The following is an 18,783-nucleotide window of genomic DNA, read 5'->3' as shown; positions in this document are numbered from 1 at the left end:
CTTCTCCTTCTCCCGAACTCCCCCACCCCCCAACCCTCCCTTCTCCCCGTTCTTCCAGCCGAGCTGCTGAATGAAGCCCAGACTGGCCTCAGGGATTTCAGAACCGTAGAGGAGGACAAGCGTTAGCTCCCAGGGCCTAAGTCCCAAACTCCAACCCATTCTCCCGAGTGCCCCCCGTCACTCTCCCCCCTCCCCAAGTAGAGTCCCTCCCAGCTCCCCAGCCCCTCTGGCGCTGGGCACCCAGTCCTCAGGGACCTCACCTCCATCCCCTGGGCAGCCCCTCCGCCACGGCGGGTTGCACTCCAGCACCAAGAGGCCCGGCCAAAGCCTAAGTGCTCGGCTGCCTTAACTCTGTGCCTCCACCTGCCCGCAAGGCCGCACCATCCTGCAGAGTCAGCCCCAGGAATCTTCCTGAGTCCTCCCTGCCCCCTCCCTCCCAGATGACGGCTGCGACAGGTCCCAGACACCAGTCATGCTGCCTCTACATCCAGAGCCCCCGCTACACGGGCAGCCCACCGAGGCCGCATTTTCTACCCGGGACGGGCCCTCTGGCCAAAGCTGGTCCCGAGGTAGCCAGTCCATCCTGGTGACAAGCATCCTATGGCTTGTCCTGCAGCGAAACAGGAGCTGGGCCAGACTTACCTGTTCACGTGTTCATTCGCTTCCTCTCTGGAATTTGAGCAGGGACTCAAGCAGGTGGCAGCAGGTGCCAGAATCAAGAGGTTTTTGATTAAGGAGCACCCACCACGTGAAACCATGCAGTTGACTGAATGCATAGAGCAAAGGTTCTCGATTCTAAGGAAACTCACGGGAGGAGTGTACCAACTGCTGCCGTAACCCCCACAAACCTGGAGACTCACAGACAGGGCATCTTACCGTTCTGTAGGTCCCAAGTCCGACGGGGGCCTCGCCGGGCTAACACCAGGGTGTCGGCGGGGCCGTGTTCCTTTCCGAAGGCTCTAGAGGGGAGGCTGTTTCCTGGCCTGCGTCACCTGCGTTCACGGGCTGTGGCCCCTTCGTTCCTCTTCGAAGCCGGCAGGACCTCATCTGAGCCTTCGGCCATCACGTCTCCTTCTGACCCCAGCCAGGAAAGGTCTCTGTTTTTAGGACCTCGTGGGATGGGACTGGGCCCACCCAGATAGTCCAGGAGAATCTCCCCATCCGGGGTTCATCTGCAAGGTCCCTTCTGCCACACAGTGACAGGTGGCAGGGACTGGGATGAGGCCGTCTTTGGGGAGCCAGCGTCTTGTCCAGCACAAGGAGCCTGCTGGAATGCACGCTGCCAGGCCCAGACTGCAAAGGTGCTCATCCAGGAGGTTCTTCTGGGATGGCCTGGACAGCCCAGGTAGCCCAGAAGCGTGCGGTCTGCAAACCAGACGGCCAGCGCGCACAGGCTGTGGGGAGGGAGGCGTGCAGCAGGCGTAGTCATTGCGGGTTCCTTCCAAGCGGGGAGCCCTCGAGCCGGACGTCTCAGGGGTCTGAGGGTCTTCAGAGCGGCCTGGGCCCTCCGCTTCTAGACAAGCTGGCTGTGCTCTTGCCCCTGTTCTTGGCGACACAGACCCCCCATCATCTGGGTTCCATTAGCACCGCAACACATGGTCTTCCCTCCACCAGGGGGAACACCTGTGGGAGGTCTGTGAGTCCCACCTTTGAGTTCGCGGGCTGGCTGCGGGAAGAGCGGGGTGGGCACAGGGAAGGTTCCAGGCAGCAGAGGAAGAACAGGGACAGCACAGTTAGGCGGGGCAGGTGCCCGGGGAGGCCCTGCAGATGTGGGGAGGTAGGGCAAGAACCGATGCCTCCAGCTTTGGGAAGAGGCCTCTGGACACCTGCCCATATGAGAAACCGGAGCACGAAGGAGCTCTGGGCCAAAGGAGACCAGCAGCAGGGCAGGGGTGAAGACGCTGGTTGGCCCGAGGGAGGAACCCAAGATCATGAGAGGGGCCGGGACGGAGGGGAGGACGGAGGGGAGGATGGCGGTGCTGGAGGACGGCAGCTGACCTGTGCAGGGGCCACGGGGACACAGGCCAGGTGCACAGCAGCGGCTGACGGAATCAACCACAGACGCCCTGAAACACCGGGGGACAGTCTCGAGGGAAAACGGTCCGGGCCAGATCCATGGAGACCCCAACACTCCAGAGCGGGAGGAGGAGAGGCAGGAGGTAGAACAGTGAGAAGTTAAGACAGGATCGGGAGGGAAAACCTCAGAGTCATGGAGAAGTAAGTCAAGAGCAAGGTCAACCTGGCCAAACGCCCCGGAGAGAGAACACACAGGACCTGATGCGGCAGCAGGAGGCCCCTCCGGGAGGTGGCTCTGGTCACGGTCAGGGTCACGGGCTAACCCACAAGCTAACTGCCGGTGCCTGCAGACAGGCCGTCAAGCCAACAAGCAGGCGCCAGGAGCCACAGAGCCGCTTCCGCTCGGCAGCGCACTCCGTGCCAACACGTCTGGCCTGTCCTGCGGACCCTTCACGTTCAGCCACCCTCTACCCGAAACCCTGGCTGTCAAACAGGATGGCTGCAGACAGGGCCCAGGACAGCCTCGGGAGACTTCTGCCGCACAGGAACGTCTGCGTATTCTTGAACTCCCGAGCACGCAAGCATGTCACAGAGGGAGCGGGGTGCGTGGCAGAGCGGGGCAGGGGCAGGAACACTAGCCGCCCCCCCAATACCTTGAAAGATACACAAGCCCCCCCCCCCAAACCTCTGAAGACTCAAACTGGAGAAAAGGGGGTCCCGGAATTGACCCAGATCAAATTGCATGGGCTCGACAGAATGGGGACTCAAAACAGAAATTCATTAACTTGAATGAAGGGAAAAGAGAGAAGGTCTTACTAATTTCGCTCCTGAGCTGTGGGTTGAGATCCACACCTCCTACGTGTGTTTGGGAAAAGCTGGTTCTCTGCCTGACACAGACTTTGCCATGTGAGTAATCTGTTCAAACTGCTCGGGAAAAATCTTTTCTGACAGAATGAGTCTCTGAGATTAGCGCGCCCCCCCCCCCGCCCCCCCGCCCCCCAAACGGCCAGGAACACAAGCGTCTCTACTCTCTGCTGCCCTCTGCTCCGAAGGCTAGCCCCGCAGAAGAAACGTGCCTCTTGGGCTGAGAACAGCTGTGCTATGGGCCCCATGGAGGCAAAATGTGACCCCCTGAAGGGAAGGTGTCTGCTAAGCATATCCAAGTATGCGGTTGCCCCAAACCGAGATTCGGAAATGTTGGCGTACTCAAAAGCTCTCGTTCTGTTCCACCAAAAGCACATCGCCATCCTTGCTTTTGGCTCAGAAAGTGACCCCGGAGAACATAAACCTATCCTTGGGGAGATCAAGAGCTTCCAAAACACGTTCTTAAGACACAAAGGATTTTTGAAATCCTGAAAGATTTTTGTTGACTGAAAAACAGACACAAACATTTTACTGAACTATGTATTTCTACGTAAACAACTCTGTTACAACAAAATCAGGTAAAACTCACAAAGGTATAGAAGTCTTCAAAGGGAAAAATTTCCCCCTTGAATATAGAAAAGATAATTTGCCGAATAACATCATACTGAAATACATAAAGCGAAAACCATTAGAAACAGAAGAAAAATAGAAATTCAACAGTAGTGGGAGACTCATTTTCCTTAGTCTTTAATGAATCAACTAAGTAAAAATTAATGGTCCATGATATTATAAGTAATAAGGTCAAATTAACACATACAGACTGAATTTTGTTCCCTTCAGAGAACATACCTTCTTTTCCATTTTCCTAGGAATATTAAAATTGACAATTTGCTGGGTCCCAAGAAGATATCAATAAAACTCCAAAATGCAGAAATTGTACAGGCCATTCCCTCTTTGACAGCAAAGCAGTTAAACTTGAAATTTGTAACAAATGTTAAAAACAACAACAGCAAATATAAAATGATCTGGAAATTAAAAAACATAATTTCAAATAACTCTCCGGTAAAAAATAAAGTCGAATCTGAAATTACAAATTATTTATACCTTAGAACACCCTGCCTAAAAATTTGAGGGATATGGATAAGGAAATATTCAGAAGAGAAGTCACAGCCTTATAACTGCTAGTACCTGTGTCCATTATTTAAACAAGAAAAAATTAAAATGGCATTCAATTTGAGAAGGTGAAAAAATAAAGGAAGTAACAAAAAATCATAAAATGGTGGAGTAAATTAGGATTTAAGTTCTTTGAAAAGACTGATAAAATAGAATAATCCTGGGAACATGCATACAAATAAAGGGAAAGAACAGACACACAACGTCATGAATGAGAAAGAAGAATACAACAACTCCACACTGGCAAATAGGAAAATCTTAACCATCTTTATTTAGGAGTTAAATGGCCCAAAACTCACAGAATAGGAAGAAAGTTTGAAGAGACCAATGAGCCTGGAAAATACTGGAAAAAATGTCAAAGAATTATTTCCTAAAAAGGCACTAGACTTGGGACAGTTTTACACAGGTTATAAAAACTTCAAGGAGCAAAAAATCCTAAATATTATTTAAACTGTGTCCAGGGCATAAAAAAAGAGAGCAACAACTCTCCAAGTTCTTATTTGTTTGTTTTAAAGTAAGCTCTATGCCCAATGTGGGGCTCAAACTCACAACCCCGAGATCAAGTCACATGTCCTACCCACTGAGCCAGCCAGGCACCATTTTGTTTGTTTTTAAAAGAAGTTAACATAAACCCAACACCAGTACCTGACAAAGGAGAAAAACAATTATACAACTATCCATCTTAACATATGAAAAATTCCAAGATATGAGCAAACCAAGTTTGGGATATTTTTCTTATTTTAAAGCTCTTATTTTTATTACACAAGTAATACACAAGACTTGTAGAAACATCAGAAAATACAGATAAGAACACAGAGCAAAAATCTACCATAAACTAACCCATCATAAATAACCACTGTTAACACTGAGTGGAGATCTACATTAAAAGAGTAATATACCATGACTAACCCAGGTTTTTCTAGAAATGCACAGAGGGCTCAACATCAGTAAGTCTATTAAAATGATTCATCTTAGGTCATGATAAAAACCATTTCATCATCTCGACAGATGTGCAGAAAAGAAATTTAATAAAATCCTAACATCCATCACTGATGAACCTTTCAGCAAACTAGAAAGAGAAGATATAACTTTATAATATATAAATTAAGAATATCTTACACTGAGTCAAATTTGTACTTTTATTTAAAAAAATTGTTTTAAGTTTATTTTGAGAGAGAGAGAGTGTGTGTGTGTGCACGAGCAGGGTAGGGGCAGAAAGGGGAGAGAAAGACAATCCCAAGCAGGCTCCACACTGTCAGTGCAGAGCCCCATCCCGTGAAGAGTGAGATCATGACCTAAGCCGGAATCAAGAGTCAGATGCTTAACCTACTGAGCCACCCACGTGCCCCCTCAAATTTGTACTTTTAGACAAACACTAGAAGTATTCTTGCTAAGTATATGTATGTGTATATGTGTGTGTGTGTGTATATATATCTTTATATATATATATATATATACATATACATATATATACACACATATATATGTACATATATATATGTGTATGTATATATATATAAAGAAGAATGTAAAATGCCAGCACAATTAAATATTTGTTACTTAATGTTCTTTCAAGAGTGCTGGTCAATATGATAAGGAAGTGAAATAAGATAAAAATATGGAGGTGAAATTATCATCACCACCCACAACTATTATCTACCTGAGAAAGGCAAAAGAATTAACAACCAGAAAAACATGAGAACAAAAGAAAACTCAGTGATTGGCTAGTTAAAAAATAAACCACCAACTGCCACGTTAAATAAACCAATATACACACACGCTGCTCTCTGTGCACAGTTACGAATGAGGTAGATTGATACGGACACAGGAAGACGCCTGAGATCTACAGCCAAATAAAAAAGACTCAAATAGTGCAAGAGTTGTAGCATGTGGTCAAAATGAGAAAAAAGAGAAAAAGACTTTTAGAAAAAAAATGAGGCACATGCTGTAAATACGGACTATCTTGGGGCAGAGAGATTTTCATTATGGGGGACTTTCAGTCTATGTTTTTTCCTAATGGGCACGCTTTATACAACTCTCCTATAATACTTTAGATCAGAAAATCAATGGACCTAATTTTCATTTCTCTTAATGCTTTATATGAATAAGCAGTTGGAAAATATAATGAACAAGAGAGCTCATTTACAAGCACAAGCGCAGAAATTACCTATACTAGAAGAAATATACTGAGGAACATACGATTTCATAAATTTACTGAGGTCAGAGTTTAAATATTATAAAGATGTTAATTCTCGCTGAAGAATTGTAGGAGTAACCTATAAATTTTTACATGATCCAGTTTCTGATTCTTCAAAACATTACAAACGATAGCAAATTTCTTTTAGAAATAGTAATATACAAAAGGGACTTTTTTTTTTAAAAGGTTTAATTAATGGAGGCATTTACTCTAAATATGGAATGATCCAACAGTGTCGTACCAGTGCCAGAACGTGAACAACGAAAGTTCAGAAGCACACTGAACATGTGAGGACTGGGGACAGAGGAAAAATGGAATTTCATATCTGTAGAGAAAGGACAGATTTCCCAGTTTAAGTAAAAAAAATTCCAGATGGGTCACAGATTTAACCTTTTTTTTTCATTTTATTTTTATTCCTTATTGATTGGCCTAGTTTACTTATTTTTACTTTTTTAAAATTCTAGTATAGTTAACATGCAATGTTAATGAGAAAAGTGGCCAGAGGGGATGAATAGGTAAAGTACAAAAGTATATTGTCCAGTGAATATTTTTGCTAGGGAGGGTCACACTCTAATGAAAAAATGCATATCAAAACTAGCCACCAGCCCCCACGGTAACACCAGTGTTAAAGGGGGAGTAGGACATTCTCACACGGTGCTGGTAAGAGTCTAATTTGGTATTGTCTTTCTGGAAGGCAATTTGAGGCAATATATATTAAAAGTCCTAAAAATATGCGTACCGTGTTTTGTTAGTCAGCATAGGACATGTTATGCCGCAGTAACAAATCAACCTTGAAACCCCAGGGGCACACACAACACCTAAGGTTTACTGTCTACCCACACCCCACGTCCATGCAGGTGGGTGGGTGTCTTGAGGGGAGCGGGGGCTCTTCCACAGTCATTCAAGGACCCAGGCGGACAGAGGCCCCATCGCCGGGACATCACCCCGTGCTGAGGCGAGGGGACAGAGGCTAAAGCATCCCACAGTCTCAGCCTGGGGGTCTCGCACGTCACTTCTGCTCACAGTTCACTGGCCAGAATGTCACAGAACCCCGCGTGACTTTAAGGGGGCTGGAAAGTAGTCTCCCACACGCCCAGGAAGGACAGGAGGAGGCACAGGGCAGAGTACTGGGTGCACTGCCCACCACGCTGTTGAGCTGGCAAGCCCAACTGTAGAAAATCATCCTAAATATTCTGAAAAGTTTACAAAGATGTTAGAATGAAGGGTTTCATCAACTGTGACAGTAAAAAATCAGAAACCTGAGTAACCTAAGGGACAACCTCTATAGATATTAAAAATGATGGAATTATATCTTTAGTGATATAGAAATTGAGTCACAATATGGTGCCACAAGGGAAAAAAGCAAGTGCTAAGACAGTACGTATAACATAACTGTATTTCACGAAAAAAGTAATAAAACATATAAACGCACAGAAAAAAGTCTAAAAAGATATATATCAAAATGTTAACAGTGGTTATAATCAGATGGTCTGATAGGTGATTTTTTCTCTTTTCGCTCATCTGTAGTTTCCTTTTTTTAAAAAAAATGTATAGATTATTCATGTACCAAAAATGCATTTAAAAAGGAAAAAAAATCCAAACAAACCCTAGTACTCCTGGGAGAGCCCACTCGACCACTTCATACTAATGATTAAATTCTTACATTCGATGTAAGAAATGCCTAATGGCCTGCTACATCACGAGACATCGCTACGACTATTTCAAGTCAGGACTTGATACCGAAAGCGGGACAACGGCCTAACAACAGTGACACACGCCCCGCAGCTGTGTATCATCAGACCTGTCAACCACCTGCCAAAACGTACCAGTCTGGCCTCCACTGTGGTTTCTCTGGGTTCCGGCCAGGGGCACCAGGGGTCTGTGTGACTGGGGGGGGGACCCCTCTTCGTAAGGCTCTGCATCATCAGAGAGTGCAGGGCACTGTACAACCCCATTCGAAACGAAAGACCCAGAAACTCATCTTCTCATAGATTCCAGAACACGGAGTATCACCACCAGGAGTATTAAAGGCTATTCTTTCTTAGGTGTACGTATTTTTCATTTAAAACCTTGTTCTTTGTAGTTTCTCCCATCTCTTTCCCCAACACACACACACACACACACACACACACACACACACACACACACACACTCTCTCTCTCTCTCTCCTAAGTTCACTAGAATGTTCCATCCAGCTACCAAATTATCACCAAAGTCCCCCTCTTGCCTGGCTGGCATTTAAAGAGTAACAATCCTTGAGGCAGGTGTATGGAAAAGACACTTAAAGAACATACATTTCTGTACAGGATTCCCTCTCCATGATGCCACCCCACCACCCCCGGAATAGATAATGTTTTCTTTTGGAGGAAACCACGTACCCAGAATTAGGTTCCTCTTAAACCATGCATATCATTTAAAAATATGTACGGACATTGATTTACAAGCTTCTAGTTTAAATGGTCAGCACTTCAAAATCCAATGGTATTTCAAAGAAAGAACCGTAACTTTTAGAAGGACCGATGGCCCAACAACCCACTTTCAGGGATCAGCAAAGAGCGGGGCTGGCTCCGTCTCACAGGGCAGCGTCTTTCGAAGGCCTACGCTAAGTCTGCCTTCCAAGGGTGCACCTGGCCACACATGAGGTCCCCGGTACGGTCCCTGCCGTGCCCCGCGGCTGGCTCTCGTCCCGCGTTGCCCCTGACTTCTACAGAAAAGCAGTCCTTTAAAACGGGCAGATGGCGACGCTTCTGGGAGCACGCGACTTATACTCCGTCCTCCCTGAGTCCACGTTTCCCATGGGGGACCTCCCAGCCAGAGCGCTACCTCTCGCTCTAACATCTCAGGGCTTCTCGCTTGCTGTGCACCCACTGCTCTGTCTCCACTAGAGCCATCAACAAAGAACTCGACGTGTTCGTGTTTCCTAGATCCGGCCTCTCAGAGCACGGACATCACTGTAACCAGCAGTGTCTCGGAATGACCCCGGCAAAGCCAGAGTCGTTACCAAATGGACCTTACTGTCTATAATGAACGCAAATGTAATTCTAGTTCGCTCATTTATAAATCATCGCTTGCTGTGGACTCACGTTAAAATATGACCACAGTGTGGTCTCATCAGGACACAAGAGAATTTGTTTTCTTAGCGCCAAAAGGTCACCAAGGGAGAAGAGTGGCAAGACTCCCGGAAAGAGGCGGGACCGAGGTCTGGCAGAGTTGGATGCAGCGCCCCCTGGGGCTGATCGCTAGCCGGGTGACAGGCGTGTCACTGTCTGCAAAGTGGGGAATGACCCTGAGAGACCCTCTCACCCACTTGAAGTCTAACGTGACAGCGTGCTGGACGGCGTGGGACTGACGCGCCACACACATTCCAGGTCTCACGTGGATGCTGGCTCGCTCTCGAGACCTTCACGGCATGACCATGCTGCCCCAACCTGTCACTAGGAAGACCTCTCCTCCCCTTGCCAACTGGGTCTCTACTCAGAAGGAAAATTATTTTTCAGGCCCATTACGATGACAGGGTTCCGTGCTGCACGTCCTCCGCTTTGGACCCCAGCTTTAACAGATGCAGACAAAAGCCAATCGGGTTTGGGCAGCCAGCCCTGGACGTGCCGGAATCAGGAGGCCTGACCTGGAAACGAAGGGCAGGCTGGCGATGCGTGTCCCAGCAGCACGGCGGGGCCACGTGCTCATGGGGCCGGCGGGGGGGGGGGGGGAGGCGGGCGAGCTGAGCTGCCCACGCTGGCTTTCCGTGATGCCAAGCACAGGACATCAGTGGAGCTGACGCCCTCGTAAGTGAGGACGTGTTACACCGGTTCAGGCAGAGACTGGGATGAACTGAGTAGGTCATTTTCATTATACGGAGCCCACATGCACGGTGCCAGGGGCTGAGTGACCAGGCGGTGTCTTCATGGACCCTCCAGGTTGTCCCCAGGACTTTTTTTTTTTTTTTTTTTAAATAAAGTCGGTGAAGAAGCACTGAGATCTTCCGAGAAAAGCAGAAGGAGGGGCAAGGCTAGTGCTTCTGTACGGCTGTTGTATTTTCCCTGCTAAACCCAGCGCCCTCTGAGGAGCCCGTCCCGCTCTTAGCTCCTGGGCTGCAACGCACGAGGCCACTCGCGGGTCCTCACCTCCTACCTTCAGGGTCCTCACCCAACTCCCCAGGGATGGCTGGGCAGGGATCGTGGGCCCTGACCACGGAGGGACACAGCGGTCATGGTGCAACTTCTGCCAACGTCTCCTACCAACAGCAAGATGCAACGCACAAGGGGCTTCGGCAACCCTACCTCCCTGTGAACAGGTCACCCGAGCACGCTCCCGTCAGTCAAGAGGGTCCCTTCCAGACCAGTAAGTGACCTAACACGCAGGAGTGCTGGGCATCGGAAGGCTCCAGGCTGAGGTCTCGGAATCCCGGCTGCTCCCAGGCAGCCCCAGAGCCAGTCTGCAGCCAGGTGGTCTGACCTGGCCTGAGAAGAACCCCCTTTCAGCCACTGCTGGGCCAAACCACGGCCAGCCTGGCTTTCTGGTCTCCTGACCAGTAGGGAGCTGCTACCCACTGTCCTGTGCCATCTGGAGCTGTGGGGAGGGCAGGACGGCAGCACCCTACCTCCTGTCACCAAGAGGGCTGCCCACACTTGCCACTGCCCGTGCGCCACGAGCCCGGCATGCTCAGGCAAAGCTGCCCCACTCGGCCTGCAGGCCCCCATCCCCCACTGCCCCGAGGTGCCTTGGTGCTCCAGACGACCGGCCTTCCCTCCTCCCAAATAAGACCTCTCTGCTCAGAGACAGTCTCGGTGGCAGGACTCACCGTAGGGTGTGCGTGCGTGGGGGTGTGCGTGCGTGGGCGTGTGCGTGCGTGTGTGTGTCCCACTGCCTCCTCAGGCTGTTTTGTTGTTTATCCAGATTCATCAGAGGGTAGTTCTAGAAACTCTTTCTAGAAGAGGATGCTCTCTTGGTGGTTCTCAAAGCAGGCAGAGGGAGGCAAGGAGGCAGTAAGGCCTCCAACATCCCGAAAGGCATTTCGAAATGCCTGTAGCCAAGGCACGTGCAGGGCACCCAGATGTCCCTGGCCCCGCCGAGAAACTCTGTAAGAGAGGAGAGCTGAACGTCTCTGGTCCCTCCCTTAGCAGGAAGGGAGGCAGGCAGGGCTCCCCTGTTGCTAAGGTCACGGCTCAGCCAGGCTGAGCGGACTCTCCCTTGTGGGCTTGGGCGAGCTCTTTCCCCACACAGGGTCCTGGCCTACATCCCAAGCCTGGAGAAGAAGGGCGGTCCCAGTTCAAAAGGGCCCAGGGACAGAGCACCATGAATGGACCACTGGGGGGCCTCAGACCAGCTCCTGCCGCTTCCGTGGCCACCCGCCCTGCCCCAGGGTCACCCGAGCCCATCCAGAAGCTTGACCACACACAGTGAGTCAAATTCCTATCTGATACTCGCCCAGATCAGCAAAAGGAAGGATTGTTCAACAGGATCCAATGGACCCTGCTGGCAGGAGGCTGGGTGGGGGGGAGGGGTGTCGATTAAAACACTAAGTTCTGTTTATCTGTTTAGTTAAACAAATATTTATTAAGCACCTTTGTGCCAGGCACTGTGCTAGGCGCCCTCACTGCACGCTGTCCCCACAGCACAGTCATCTGCTCAGAAGTTAAAACCCAGGAAAGGAACACTGTCGCAACCCTACGAACTGGGCGTGGGTGGAAGGGGGGCAGAGTGGGTGCAGGCAGTGCCTGTGAGCCCACCCCAGACTTGTTTGCTCTCTCCGGACAAGTCTCTACTAAGCGGCTGCTTTAAAGCATCTCGATTCTTACCGAGAGGGAAGGCGTTACCCCCATGCCCCGCGCATGGGTGCCTGGTGGACGTTCAAACGCTCTGAACGTTCTTCCAAAAAAAGGAGGTGGAAAGCGTGTTCCTATTTGTAATAGAAAATCCTTTGCTCAGTTGGTATGGTCGCAACAGCCCTTAAGAAAGATACAAACATCCCTGCCCTGACTACGTAAACGTTTAAGGGAGACCTAGCGCGGGATTCCTGAGTCAGAACCTTCCAGATGTCCGCAGCCTCGCGAGGTCAGGGAGGCGAGAGGAGGCGTGTGTTCCGGAGGGGAGAGTGGACGGCACCACGGGTGTGGAGGCGCGACAAACCACACCTGCACTGACAGAGCGACACACACGGGAGGACGCCCCAGCCCTCAGCCCCTAGCTGTCGGCCCCCAGCTTGGAGAGGCCGCGGCGGAAGTCGTGCAGGCCGTCGATCTTCGCGTCCAGCACCTCCAGGAAGCTCTTGAGCTCCACCTTCAGGTGGCGCTGGCGGTACTTACTCTCCTCAATGTCCGTCTTGAGGGACCGCACCTTGCCCTCCAGGTTCTGATTGTCTCTCTCTGCCGCCTGAAGGAAGACACACCGGGGGACCGGTCACCGAGACCCCCTCCCCCCGGGGGGCCCGCATCCCTAGCTAAGTCCCCCAGGACGCACGCCTGTGCCTGCTGACGTCAGCACAGAACTCGGGGCTCTCCGCTGCACCCCCTTTCCTGATGGTTCCCTGGCAGAGTGTGTGACCAACACCTGAGCTGATAAAGGGCGGCTCCACGCAGGACGCAGAGCTCGGGTCCTGCCTGGGGGAGCCTGAGGCAAGAGGGCCTTCTCACAGAGTGCCCAGGGGAGGAAGCCCGCAGGCCTAGCACACGGGGTTTTCCGCCCCAGTCCCAGAACGGTCAGCAGAGACCACATGCTAGTTCCATTCTGAGACAGAGAAGCAGGTCCAACGGGACAGTGACTTGTTTCCCTGGCTCTACGGAGAGGCTCCCGGGCCAGGCTCTGGCGACCGTGAGGAAGGTCAGAGCCGTGCCAGACTCAGGCACAGCGGTCTGGGCACCGGCATCAGGTGGTGTGACCAAGGGGGCAGTCGAGCTCCTAAGGGTCTGGTGGCTGCGAGTCCTTAAACGAGGTGTAAGCCTGTGCTCTTCACATCCAGCAAGAGCTTCATCTTATGGACGTGATCAGGAGTGTTCTGCTCACGTGTACAGGAACCACCGACTAATATGGGGGTCGTTCCTGAAGTGGGGGGACCCTTGGAAGTGAAAGGGGACGTGGAAACCCCTGTGGATCGGGAACCTGAGGCCAGGGCGGGGGGGGGGGGGGGTTAGGGCGGGTGCCCAAGGTTAAGTCCAAGGTCACGGCAAGGTGGGCTAGCACCGGGGTCTTACACTCTCCGCCCTCCCTTCTGCCGGGCTCCTCACCGCCCAAAGACTCTGCAGAGACTTCTGTGGGCGGGAATCAGTCACCGCACGATGACTATTCACACCTTCGCAGAAGTGGAAAAACCAGAAGGCAAACACTGCTGAGTCTGCACCCTGGGGAGGGGTCCCAGATGGCATCTGGCAGGCGGTTACCAACGGCTTTTCAGGACTAGAAAGTCACTGTTCTTTACCGCGGGAGGTGTGAAAAGGGGGAGCCCGGAGAAACGGGTAGCCCCCACGAATGCCTTCCAGTCGGAGCCAAGGCAGATGCGCCCCTCCTTACCTCTAACTTCTCAGAGACGTATTCGCACTCTGACATGAGCTGAGGTATGATTTCACTTTGTTTGCGGAGGTCATTCAACTCCTACGGGGGACAGAGGTTTGAAAAAAAATCGTGAAAGCAAGTCAGATTAAAAAAAAAAAAAAAAAAAAAAAAAAAAAAAGGGGCGCCTGGGTGGCGCAGTCGGTTAAGCGTCCGACTTCAGCCAGGTCACGATCTCGCGGTCCGTGAGTTCGAGCCCCGCGTCAGGCTCTGGGCTGATGGCTCGGAGCCTGGAGCCTGTTTCCGATTCTGTGTCTCCCTCTCTCTCTGCCCCTCCCCCGTTCATGCTCTGTCTCTCTCTGTCCCAAAAATAAATTAAAAAAAAAAAAAAAAAAAAAAAAAACGTTGGAGAAAAAAAAAAAAAAAAAAAAAAAGAAAGCCCTCGTGAACGTCCATGATCCATGTGCAGCCGACGGAGGCAGCTGTGCTGAGAACGTACCATCTGCGTAACGACAACGGGGATGAAGTTAACACGTAACGCGCGGCCGGGTGTGTTAGGTGTTGTTATCGCGTGAAGTCTGCACACCACCACAGAAAAGACAGGTGCTCTTACGATCCCCAACTTGCAGATGGGGAAACTGTGGCTGGGAGGTTTGGGACCTCAGCTGTCCTGCCAACCCCCCCCGCCCCGGGGCGAAAACAACTGCCTGATCGCACATCACCTGTCACAGTTTCTGAGTGTTTTGTAAGCGTCCAGCTCCCCCGCGGGTCGGAGCCGTGGCCTGGCGACACGGCTGGTGTGGGGGCTGCGCAGGGCAGGGTCGGCCCCGTGCTCTGAGCGTTTGTGCCTCGATGCGGCTCTGGGCGGTCCCCCGCGGATGCCCAGGCAGCTGCCAGGCAAGTCACGTGCTCCCCAGACACCGGCCGTGTCCCAGGCATGGACGGCCCCTCCGGCCCACTCACCGTCTCCTTCTCCCGCACTTCGGACTCCAGTTCCTCGATCCTCTGCTTCAGCTGCGTGTTCCTCTCCTTCTCTCTGTTTATCTCGCTGCACTGCTCCTCCAGCTCGTCAATCTTTAACAAAGCAGGGATGCCACGTTACTTCGGTGGTGAAACAGAAGGTCACCACGGCTGTTTATGCTGTCTTTCCAAACAGAACCACAAACTAACCCCCTTTCGCATCTTTCCTCGCGTCTAAGAAGCAACTCCGGGCGGCTGCCCTCCTTCACCCCCGGCAGAGCCCAGTCCGGTCACCAAACCTGGCTTCAGGACGAGCCGGGCTTCCGGTTCTCTCTCTCAGCCAAGGGATAGGAACTTCAGGTTTGCTTTAAAGGATTCCTCACAAGTATAGGGGCCGGATGTCCCATGAATCTATCTACTTCTCCCCATAATGATCGGTACGTCGTTTAATCAGGTCCTGGGTCATTCTGTTTCGTCTCAAAGGTTTAAGCCAGCAGGGAAGAGAACCAATCAGCCGTGTGGGACAATGGCCACCAAATGGGACACAGGGACATTTCCAACATTTTAAATCAGGGTGACCTTTCCTTACCGGTGCACGGCAGGAAGGGCCTGGCCCGCGAGCCTCCTCCCGGAGACAGGAGACGTGCAGACTGAACTGGCGAGTCCCCAGAGGTTCATTCTTCTCCCCTTCCCAGCCCTGACCCCCTCAGAAGGGACGCAAAGGCCTCACCACCTTGGCACTGCTGTGTGTCTGATGCTGAGTGCTTCCCAGCGGCCAGAGCGCACGTGCGCGGTAGGAACGCAACCCGCTGGTAACACAGAACCCCACACCGACGGGGTCCGGCAAACAAGCGGCAGGCCTCGAGGCAAAGGGCACTGGGCGGTCACCACGAGGACACTTTCAGAGGTGGCCGGCACACCAGCTCTCGGGGTCTGAACCCCCAGCCACAGGAGCTGCTGGGGACCCCCTGACTTCTACCTTGCACCCTGGAGATGAGGTTCCCAATGCCTCTCGTTGAGGGGAGCGGACTCCTCCCGGGTTTGGGTCTGAGACTCAGACGCAAACAGAAACCGACTCCCCGTTTGGAAAGAGCAGCAAAGGGCCACCGATCCCTCTGGCAGGCCACTCGGCCAGGCCTCGGGAGGGAACGCGGAGTCAGCACTTGGCCTGGCGCCCGGCCGGCAGCACTTATGGCGCCGAAACGAAAAAGACAACACGAGGCAGGGCTCCGCGCCATCCATACCAAAGGAAGGTGGGGAGACAGGGGGGCGGCTCTGCGGGTCCATCCAGGCCGGGCGGGCGGGGGGCCAACGGGGGAGCGACAGCCAAGTGAACACCAGCCTCCGTGCGATCCCCCCACCCCTCCCCGGCCCGGTCCTGAACTTGACGAAGCAGCCCCCCACCCGTCCACGGCCGCTGTCCCGGCGCCCACCTTGCTCTGGAGCCGATCGTTCTCCTCGCGGCACAGGGAGAACTGGCGCTTCCACTGCTCCACGCTGGCGGCCGACTCCTGAAGCGCTGCCGTCAGCCGGGCGTTGCTCTCCCGCAGGGTCTGTAGCTCCACCTCCCACTTCTTCACGTTGGCGGCGCTGCGGGGACGCGGGAGGGGACCGGGTGGCCGCCGTGTGCCCTCCGCCCCGCTCCACCCCACCCGCCACCCCGGCAGTGCGGGGAAGACCCCCTCGCTCCCTCCTGAGCCCTGGCCCCAGAGCCCCGCGTCGTGTCCCGTCCCGTCCCTTCCTGGAGTGTCATGACAGACACTGGCTCCGGGCCATAATAGGCCCCTGTGTCCCCTCCAAGCCCGAAGAGGACTCCAGAGCCAGAGACCAGAGGGCAGAGGACACAGTGACCTTGTGACAGAGGGGGCCCAGGCTGACCTGACGTCAGGGGCAGAGGACGACCACAGGTCTGCGGGACACCTCCATGTGACCAAAACAACCTCGTGTTTGCCCTTCATCCTCTGTGCTCCCTGAAGGAGCTTCAAAAAACAAACTTGGGGTGGGGGGTGCCTGCGTGGCTCAGTTAGTTGAGCATCTGACTTTGGCTCGGGTCATGATGTCGTGGTTCAACGAGTTCGGGCCCCGCATCGGGCTCTGTGCTGACAGCTCGGAGCCTGGAGCCTGCTCCGGATTCTGTCTCCCTCTCTCTTTGCTGCTCCCCCACTTGCGCTCTGTCTCTCCCTCTCAAAAATAAACATTTAAAACAAAAAAAAAAAACAAAAAAAAAAACCCAGAAACAAACTGGAATCAGGTTCCCCTCAGGTACTGTTGGCTTTCATGTTCCTCTGTCTCCTGGCTTTGGAGCCCAGCGCGGGGTGTCGTGGGTGCCCCGAGGGCTGAGCCGCACAGGACACATAGGGCAAGCACGGGATTCTTATCAATCCTGCCTGGCTGAACAACCAGACTTCTGTCTCTAAATGCTTTTTGACGGCGGGGGGAGAGTTTTTTTTTTTTTCCCGGCAAGTAAATAGGACTGTATCTCAATAATCTGTGTCACCTTTCATCCCAGTCTCAAGGATCTAGGAACTTCACTGGAAAAGATAAGCTTTCAAACACCATAGCAAAAAAAAAAAAAAAAAGGTAAAATATAATCTGATTAATTTCAGAGGTAATGATCGAGAATGTAAGCTGATTTAGAGAAATGGTTTCATGCTCTCTTCCTATAATTCACTTGTTCATTAAGTAGGGATTTAAAAACATTTATTTTTAGGGGTGAAACGTTTTCATCCAGGTAGCGCTGTGTTAAAACCACAAAAGAGTGAAAAGCAGGTGGTATGATGGAAAAATTTACTAGCCGTGGGACCTCAGGCAAGGACTCACTTTTTACCACCTGGGACTAAGTTTCCTCATCTGTAAAATGGAGTTCATAGGACCCAGCTTTTTAATGGGGGCAAGTCTGAGGAGAGCACCTTCTCAGCCACAGGAAGGTTGGGGGAAGCTGGCCAAACCCCCCGCCGGGAGAACGGGATGATTCCCAAGGACAGCAGCTCTGAATATGCTCACAGGGTCAGATAAGCCCAGCCTTCCGGAAAAGGGCCATCTCAAGATACAAAAACATACACATAGCCTGTGTAGTCATTACAAATTAAAGTCATGTTGATATTATTATGGGGATCGTGTTAAATAATTGATACATCAGTTTAGGGGAAATTGATTCTTTCTATGTATGTATGTATGTATGTATGTATGTATGTATGTATGTATGTATCTATCTATCTATCTATTTTTGAGAGAGACAGAGACAGAATGCAAGTGAGTTAGGGGCAGAGAAAGAGGGAGACACAGAAGCAGAAGCAGGCTCCAGGCTCTGAGCTGTCGGCACAGAGCCTGACGCGAGGCTCGAACTCATGAGCTGTGAGATCATGACCTGAGCTGAAGTCGGATGCTCAACCGACTGAGCCACCGAGGCACCCTGGAAATTGATTCTTTTTAAAATATCAAGGCTTCCTACTACTTTCCAACAGAAAATATATTTTTTAATTATTCATTTATAGTCCTCAAAATCATTTTAAAGCTTTCTTTACAGAGATACTGTATTTTCTGAACTTTTCTGTATTTTATGATTCTGGCTCGTGTAATTTATGGTTCTAGCTCCTATTGTTAAAGGAAATCTCTTCTTCAAATACATATTTTCTATGTGATGTTTGTATATAGAGAAGCTATTGATTTTTGTGAGATGTTATATTATTTTTCATAGTTTTTCATAGTTTGTTAGATTTTCACAGGTTTTTCTTGAGTGTTCAAGATGCAATCTTATATACAAGTAAATGATAAACTTGGGTCCTTAGAAAACAAAACGGGGGCATCCGGGTGGCTCAGTCGGTTGAGTGTCAGACTTCAGCTAAGGTCACGATCTCAAGGTTTGTGAGTTCTAGCCCCGCACTGGGCTCTGTGCTGACAGCTCAGAGCCTGGAACCTGCTTCAAATTCTGTGTCTCCCTCTCCCTCTGTCCTCCCCCACTCACTCTGTCTCTCTCAAAAATAAACAAACGTTAAAAAAAAAAAAATTAAAGAGGGGAGCCTGGGTGGCTCAGTTGGTTGAGCGTCTGACTTTTGCTCAGGTCATTATCTCATGCTTTGTGGGTTCAA

At 51.2% G+C, this 18,783-nt stretch overlaps 1 protein-coding gene across 8 annotated transcripts in view; it reads right to left on the bottom strand.

Annotated features, from left to right (window-relative positions):
• The window catches only part of HOMER2 (homer scaffold protein 2), a 115,172-nt gene that overhangs the window by 10,263 nt on the left and 86,126 nt on the right, over positions 1-18,783 (bottom strand). For 3 of the 8 annotated variants that reach the window (XR_006203285.1, XR_006203286.1, XM_042940886.1), the window contains exons 6-9: positions 16,129-16,285; positions 14,699-14,809; positions 13,757-13,837; positions 12,556-12,622 (exon numbers count right to left, since the gene is read on the bottom strand). Coding sequence is in view for 6 of the 8 variants with exons in the window: in XM_042940886.1 (XP_042796820.1) it covers positions 12,556-12,622; positions 13,757-13,837; positions 14,699-14,809; positions 16,129-16,285 (416 nt within the window). In the remaining 2 variants the exon portion in view is untranslated. Of the gene's footprint in view, positions 1-8,432; positions 9,876-11,077; positions 11,329-11,782; positions 12,623-13,756; positions 13,838-14,698; positions 14,810-16,128; positions 16,286-18,783 lie in introns of those variants that run through there. The other 5 variants (XM_042940882.1, XM_042940883.1, XM_042940884.1 and 2 more) reach the window with 3 other exon arrangements.

The sequence above is a fragment of the Panthera leo genome, chromosome B3 (genome assembly GCF_018350215.1).
Source record: "Panthera leo isolate Ple1 chromosome B3, P.leo_Ple1_pat1.1, whole genome shotgun sequence".
NCBI classification, from domain to species: Eukaryota; Metazoa; Chordata; class Mammalia; order Carnivora; family Felidae; genus Panthera; species Panthera leo.
This window is presented reverse-complemented; position numbering and strand designations above follow the sequence as displayed.